Raw genomic sequence first — 7,947 nt, forward strand, 5'->3', positions numbered from 1 at the left:
CAGAAGTGGCGCTGTGGCTCAAGTGGTAGAGCGCTAGCCTTGAGCTGAAGAGCTGAGGGACAGCGCCCAGGCCCAGAGTTCAGGCCCCATAACCGGACCCAAAAAAAAAAAAAAAAGAGTTATGTAGCTGGTAACTACAATAATTGAAAATCAAGGCAAAATTTCCTAACTTCTGCATCACATCTCTCTAATACTACACTGGGCAGAACTGGATTTAAATCCATCTTCTTGTGACATAAACAAATGACCTCTGTAAGCTGGTTTCTCTTCTGCGTTGAGTATTAAATAAGATGACCAATATAAAATACTCACATGAATATCAAATACATAGTAGGCATCGATAAATGTTAGTCACTAAATTCCACTGATATACAATATTTTCTACTATCTATTCAAGATATCTTACACTGCAACTTATTTCTAAAATCCCCTAAGGTAATTTTTTTTAGGTTTCTAAATCTAAAAAGTATTCTAAAGGCTAAGAATATACCTCAGTGATAGAACACTTTCCTAGCACATACAAGGCCTTGTGCACTTGATGTCTAGCACCACAAAAAAATAACAATGAAGAACAAAAAATTATTTCCCTCAAACATCATTTTAATAAAAATGCTGTAATGTACATGTTACATTTCACAAGTATGCACAGTAATTTTAAAAAGCAATCATTTTAATATAAAAGTAGAAACTTAAAGAAAAAACTGTAAATTTAATCATTGTGTTTAGTTTTTCTGATCAGATTACTATTGCTATCTTCCCAAATTACATGTATGACTATTATTGTAGAATAATTACTAATTCCTAAATAATACCTTGAAATTGTCAGTTTAATAATTCTTCAAAATGGAAATCTCCTTGAAGTGGTATAGGTAGCAAGAGTTACTAAATCCTTTGTCTTTCTCATAAATTTATAAAGTAGTAAGAGCCAAAATGTTATACATTTTATTACATACCTTTAAGCCAAGCATTGCTCCTGAATCCCGAGGCACACTCCCATCTTTTAGGCGCTTATTTAATAAAATACGACCAATTAGGCGATCTCCGTCCTTGGATGGCTGCCAAGTTACAGGATGCTGCCATATAGTATCAATAAAGAAAAAATAATAATAATGTTTTTTTCTTGAGAAATATCGTACAATTTCTTTTAATTCTTTTAATTTTTTATTTTCTTTTAATTTTTTATTCTTTTAATTCTAAAGTGTTAGGATTACACAAATCAGTTTACATTTCAAAATATTGATCAAAGAGCTTACTACATTACTCTTATCACCTGAATTTTATAATTTTAAGTTTTTAATACAATTATGCTAAATTCATACAGAAATTATATGGATCTACAAATTGTTAAAAAAATATTTTTCTCTTGAAATATATGGAAGCACTTAACTACCTGCTGAAGAATAATTAAAACCTCATGGGTAGAAAAGAAATATTGAAATTTTATGCAGTTGTACATTCTCAAAATGAGAACTGCTATTTCAAATACTTGGAAAGTTTTGTTTTATAGCAAAATTTTTAAATCTCAAATATTTAAGTATGAAATCTAAACTCATGATCATGGTTTTCCTAAATAGATTTCTAAATTAAAATTCTAAAAGGTGCAGTTACACATAACTTTAATTGAATCTGCTCAGGAGAAACAATTATTCATGTGAGAATGCACACTTTATTTCTCATGTTGCAAAAGTTCCTTGATTTTTTTTCAGAATTTTTATCTATTTAGTAAAATTGTAGTAAATAAGTCAAAGGTATCAATTGTTAAACAGCATTGAAAATACTACACTATTTCTCATGGCAGAACCAAGGCCTTTATAAATAATGACACCATTCCACTAATGAATGTTAAGTCAAATAACAAACTAAATGATTTGTGTAATCATAGATTCACAGTTATCTACAAGTAACATGCATTATCTTCATGCAAAATTTAGCAAGCAAAAGACAAGTTCTAATCAATCACATCTGTATGGTTAAAAGATTTTTAAAAAATCTCACTATTCTAAAAGCAAAAATAATAAATATGAAAGCAGGTGACAATGAATCTAATACTAATTAATACCACATTAAATGCAATGACAATAAATAAAAGAACAAAATGACAGTGAAAGGGAAAAAAGAAAAACAACATTTTCTGTGCAAACAGACCCAATTAACTCCCCCTTTTGCCTGGGATTCAAACTATAAATAATTTAATTTCATCCCAAGGAAAATTTATATAAGCAATCAAATAAGCCAATCCAAAAATTGTTTATCATTTACAGTTTATAAAAACATAACCATGTTCTCCATGTGACTATAGACAAAAATTCCTTTGTTCCTAATTTTTGTTTTTATTTACTTTTTTGGTATGCTGTTAAACAAAAAAAAAAAACAGCAAGACACACAAACATTTTGATTTGGTTAGTTGATTGGTTTGGTTTTGTTTTTCTTTTCTGCACCTTATAAATGCTACATTAACCCTTGAAATGCCCTGTCCTTTTACTATGTTTTGTTTAATGAGTGACAGAGAGCAAACGAAGACCAAATGAGCAGGTTAAAAGGCAGGCTCCACAATCTCAGTACCTTATCACTATGGCTATGCTCCTCGTTAAGGGTTGTGCTACTACAGGTATCTACCCCAGAGTCCTTAATCTGAGGCTCAGACCATTCCAAATCCTCTTCCAAAGAGTGGCCACCAAAGTACATCATTTTCTTTTGTCTCTCAGACCTGGTGTTAGAATCCGACAAAACTGCCTGCTCACTAGTTTTTCTTTTTCCCTTTTGACTGTCCCCTACAGGCGTGGGATAAAAAACAAAAAAACAAAAAACAAAAAAAAGAAAGAAAGAAAGAAAGAAAACATGCAAAGGTGTAAATAAAAAAAGGAAAAGTGAAATGAAAACGGAAATTAAATAGTAAGGCTCCACATGTCTCACCAAAGACATTGGGGATGCCTCACTGCTATGCCAAGACGAATGGTCCAACCAGTTGTAATCCATGTCTCCTGTGAGAGTCAGACAGATAAAAGAATGTAGTAAAGGAGACAGTGGGAAAAAAGGACAGAGACATTATAAACCTTTTAAACTGTGTGATCCTGTCTAGTTTCTAAAATTCTGGCTGCAGCATTTATAATAAACAAGAGAAAGCTAAGATTGAAAATGAACAAAATTTATAGAATGCAGACTATACAACTATACACTCTAGACAAATCCTACACAACAAAAGTCTGAAGGAATAAAAAAAGGCTACTAATAAACAGTAATACAAACCAAAAAATACTTTACTATGCTAAAAAGGAAAAGACTATATCCCCAGGCACAGAAATTAACTCCTGCAACTCTAGCTACTCTAGAGGTAGAAATCGGAAAGATAGGGGTTCAATGCCAGCCTTAGCAAAAAAATTGTAAGACTCTCATTTCAACCATTAAAAAAGCTGGGTTCTAGTCCAGGCCAACTTGAACAAATATACAAGATCATCTTTGAAAAATAACTACAAGTGTTGAAGCTGTGGCTCAAGTGGTAGAGAGGCCTGCCTAATGAGTGCAAGGTCCTGAGTTCATATCCAACTGCTACCAAAAAAAAAAAAAGCAATCTAAAAATTATGTCTTTTTCTCATGTTATTAGCTTTTCATGCTAGACTAAAGACATGAGGTTGTTCTTCAAACATTAAAACATTATAAAACATTTTTTTAAAAAACATTAAAATTTTAAGTAATGATATGCCAATAATCATTAGTTCAAAAGTCAAATAAATACTATTAATGGAATGTATATGATGATACTTTTTATAGTTATGGGATTCCCTCAAAAATTTGAATGGTTAAAAATGGTTACATAGCCGGTGCCAGTGGCTCACTCCTGTAATTCTATCTCCTCAAGTGACTGAGATCTGAGTATAGCAGTTCAAAGCTAATCCAGGCATGAAAGTCCGTGAAACTCTTATCTCCAATAAATTATTCAGAAAAAGTCAGAAGTGGTGCTGTAAATCAAGTGGCAGAGTGCTAGCCTTGAGCAGAAAGAGGCTCAGGGACAGTTCCCAGGCCCTGAGTTCAAGCCCCAAGACCAGAAAAAAAATTACATAAAAGATATTCTGTGAAAATGGAAATGGTTCACTCAACTTTTCTTAGTGCAAATGACTTAAGGCATACTTAAATAACATAAATTAGGATTACTTTAAAATAACATATCAACTTTTGTTCAGACATTGCATCTTTACAAACTTAACATCCTTATTTACTTTAAAAGTATTTTTGTTCTAGTGTATACCTGTACATGTTTTAAATTTTCATTTATACTTTGATTTATTTAAAAGTATTTTAATAGTTATTTATTGAACACCTTCCATTTGCCTTATTTTGCTAAGCCTTCATGCATGGAAATAAGACAGTGAAACATGCTTACAACAGCATGGAGACAGACAAAATTAATCATCAGTGACATGTAGAAATAGATAAAACACTATGAGAGAGCTTATTAAGATCTCATTTAGATGTGGGATCTATAAATACCTTTAAAGTACTGATGTTTAAGATTAGAAATGAAAGCTGCAACCTAGTGGACAAATAAGGCAAGTTGATGAAAAGTGAAGGAAATAGCACTCTAGGAAAAAGTAATATCATGGTACTGTAAAAAGAAAAAGCATGAAAACTGAGATACCAGTGTGCACGAACCAAGAACCAGGAAGAAGAATACAGAACTGAAAAACAAAGCCAGGCCATGAATTACAGAACTGCTTAGCTAAGACCCTTTACAACACATTATAAATTTCAATCATTAAAAAAATAAGCAAAATAGTAACATATTCTGATGTCCTTTAAAATATGAAATCTAGATAAGACCTGGAATCTGAGTTGGAATAACCCAAAAGTTAAAAGACGTTTGCAATAATTTTTTGGAAAGGTGAATAAATAGTTAGAAAAAGGTGATAGAACTAGACAAGATAAGACAAGAGTAAATAGAGAAGTGCTTTATATGTAAAAAAAATGATAGTGTTAAGAAAGGCTGAGGACTAAAGGTCAACTCACAGATTTCTAAGAAAAGACAGATTTTGAAAAGACTAAAGGAAAAGCACTCTGTATTAGGGTAAGTGATAGGTGGGCATTACTTTATTTCATAGAATCTAAAATGCCATTGACTTTAAGTTTATAAATTTTGTGGTAAAAATGTGCATCTGAGAACTTCTTAGGTACAATGTTTGTTTCTGGACATATTATGTGAAATGCCTTAGTTACTTGAGAGCTACAAAAGCATTTTACAATTCACTGGAATAAATAGAGATGACCACACCAGGCGATATTTTTGTCCTTGCTTAGATGACTACTAAAAAAAAAGTATTTGTGTCTCAGAAAACGTGTTATTCTTTCAAAATACATTCTTGTTACACAGCAAACCATTTATGAATTTGCGAATCACAGGGAAATTTAGAATGAAGTCTTCAAATAAAAAATTTTGACTTATTTACATAAAGATAGAATTCAGCTCATAATCTCCTCTCTCTCCCTTACACTTGCAACCTACAAAAGGCAGAAATGTGGTTTCTTTATAACCAAAGTAAGTGGTTTAACCAATTGAAACTAAAGCAAAAACACCCTATTGGATGAAAACGGGTGTCATATGTTACAAACAATAAAAGAGTAAAACTAGTATCATTGTACTAATTAAATAAGATAAAGTATCTAAGTCATAGAGAAAATAGTATTAAACCATTAATATGTACATCATGCTACTTATCATTTAATATTTTCATCATTTAGTGTATTGATGGAAGCAGGAACCTAAATGATTATCTTATTTAAACCTTTACAGCAACCACTTGAGCTAAATAGAAATGTTATCTATTCTACAAGAAAGTAAGCTGAAACTTGGTCATTAGTAGCTTATGCTACATAGTAGCTTATGCCTACAATCCTAGCTACTTGTAAGACTCCTATGAATCACATAATATTAGAGCAAAATTTTAATTTTTTCATTCATTCACACATTTTGTATAACATATATTCATTCATTTAGTCTAAAATATTTTTGAGAGACTATCATATGTCAGATGTCAGGTTAGGCATTCAACTTGCCACTTATGCTATCTTTTGAACTAGACAGCTTACTATATTTAGAGCAAAACATAGGACTACTCTAATTTGTCACCCTTAAATTTATAACTATAATGTCAAGTCAGCTTTAATTGTAGCTCTTAAGAGGGATAAGCGCACTATTTCCTTGATTCATTGTCTTTTTCATTCTACTAGATAGCTATTTTACATTTTCTCTATCCACAGACCTCTCACATCTTTCCCAATTCTGATTCTCAGCTAGGAGTCCTGCTGCCTTTACCACGCACTCCTCAAGAAATAGAGATAATCCTATGAAACAAATTACACTCTCAGAATTAACCATACTTAACATCCTACGTGTATCTATATTCACATATCTACCTTCCTCCTTATTATGAACAAGCTATCCTAGCTCCTATTGAAGATTCAGTGAGCTGAATCTAATCTTTCATTAAAGATAGGAGAGAAAAAAAAAAAGATAGGAGAGAAATTGTCCTCTCCTGCATCATCAAGAATCACCCAAAGAACACTATCTATCTTATTTGAAACTAACTCCTTCTCTAGCTAGCATTCTGTTACTGCTTTTGTTTGTTCAAAATGCCTCCCTTTAGATATTTTCTTGAACTTATTTCAGAAGTCACCAGTACTAGTACTTCTTCTGTATTGCTAAATCAGTGGTTATCAATTCTCATTTGAACCATAAACAGTAACTGACACAATTAATATTTATTGAAGTGCTTTCTGTACTTGGGATTCTGGAAAGGCCTGGCTTTTTTCCTACTTCAAATGCTAGTCCCAATTTCTTTTGTATGTTTTTCCTCAATCCAATCACATTGTAGGTAAATTCCAGAGCTTAATCTTGGAATCTTTTTTTTTCAGAAGAAACAAAGTAAATAGTCTCTTCTACATGTGTAGCTTTAAATATAAAACATTCATTGGCAATCTCCATTTTAGTTATCTAACCTAAACAAGTAACCTCCAGATTGGTATACCTAATGGCTTGCTCACCATCTCCCTTTAGATATCTAGTAGGAAATTCAAGAATATTTAGAAATAAACGGTTCCTGCACACACATAAATATAAATCTCCCACAATTTCTTTGTCAAATAATGGAAGTTCCTTCTACTTGCTCAGATTTTAGCTCAGCAAAAATTCTTGGAGTTATCCTTCACTTTTCACTTAGTCACTAAATCCTATGAAAATTCTGTTAGTTGTACTTCCAAATTATATCCAAAATTTAGACAAAGATTCTCTGCCTATCCAAAATTTAATCATTCAGCTGAAATTTCTCCTTGTAAAAGAGTCTGTACTCTTCCTTGTAAAAATCCTTAGCAAAAAACTTTGCTATTAGCAAGAGCATCCCTCTTTGACATTTGATTAGCCTCTATATCAGATCAGATATTCATTTTCCACCACCCCCAGGTTATGTCTGATCACACTAGACTATCTTCAGCAAAAATTTCATTAGATAATTTAAACCAAAATTCTTCTTTATCTCTTATATTTCCTGAGTAACCTTGTACTAGTAATCTGTTATCAACTGAGTGCTCTCCAAACCCCTGATCATAAATAGCCCGCAATAAATCTGAAGTTGAGCGTAATTACTCTCCCTTAGTGTGATTTTTCCATATTCATGGTTCTTGTATTTATACTCTTGAATAAAGTGTACCCTTTACTGACTGATATGACACTTTTTTCTTTATCATCATCTCTCCACGAATATTAATACCAATTTGGTATAAACAACTAGCATTTATCCTTGGGTATTATATTTTATTTATTTATTTATTGTATGTAATGCATCTTTTTAAATTTTTTTTAAATTTTATTTTTTATTGTGAAAATACCGTACAGAGGGGTTACAATTACATGAGCAAGGTAATGAGTACATTTCTTATCAAGCATTGTTGCCTCCTCCTTTG

At 31.8% G+C, this 7,947-nt stretch overlaps 1 protein-coding gene across 1 annotated transcript in view; it reads right to left on the bottom strand.

Moving 5' to 3' along the window:
* The window catches only part of Rims2 (regulating synaptic membrane exocytosis 2), a 281,763-nt gene that overhangs the window by 209,685 nt on the left and 64,131 nt on the right, over positions 1–7,947 (bottom strand). Inside the window, 2 exon segments of the mRNA XM_013012421.1 lie at positions 884–1,073; positions 2,914–2,981. Of these exon segments, the coding sequence (XP_012867875.1) occupies positions 884–1,073; positions 2,914–2,981 (258 nt within the window).

This window comes from Dipodomys ordii, unplaced genomic scaffold (assembly GCF_000151885.1).
Source record: "Dipodomys ordii isolate 6190 unplaced genomic scaffold, Dord_2.0 Scaffold17, whole genome shotgun sequence".
NCBI lineage: Eukaryota > Metazoa > Chordata > Mammalia > Rodentia > Heteromyidae > Dipodomys > Dipodomys ordii.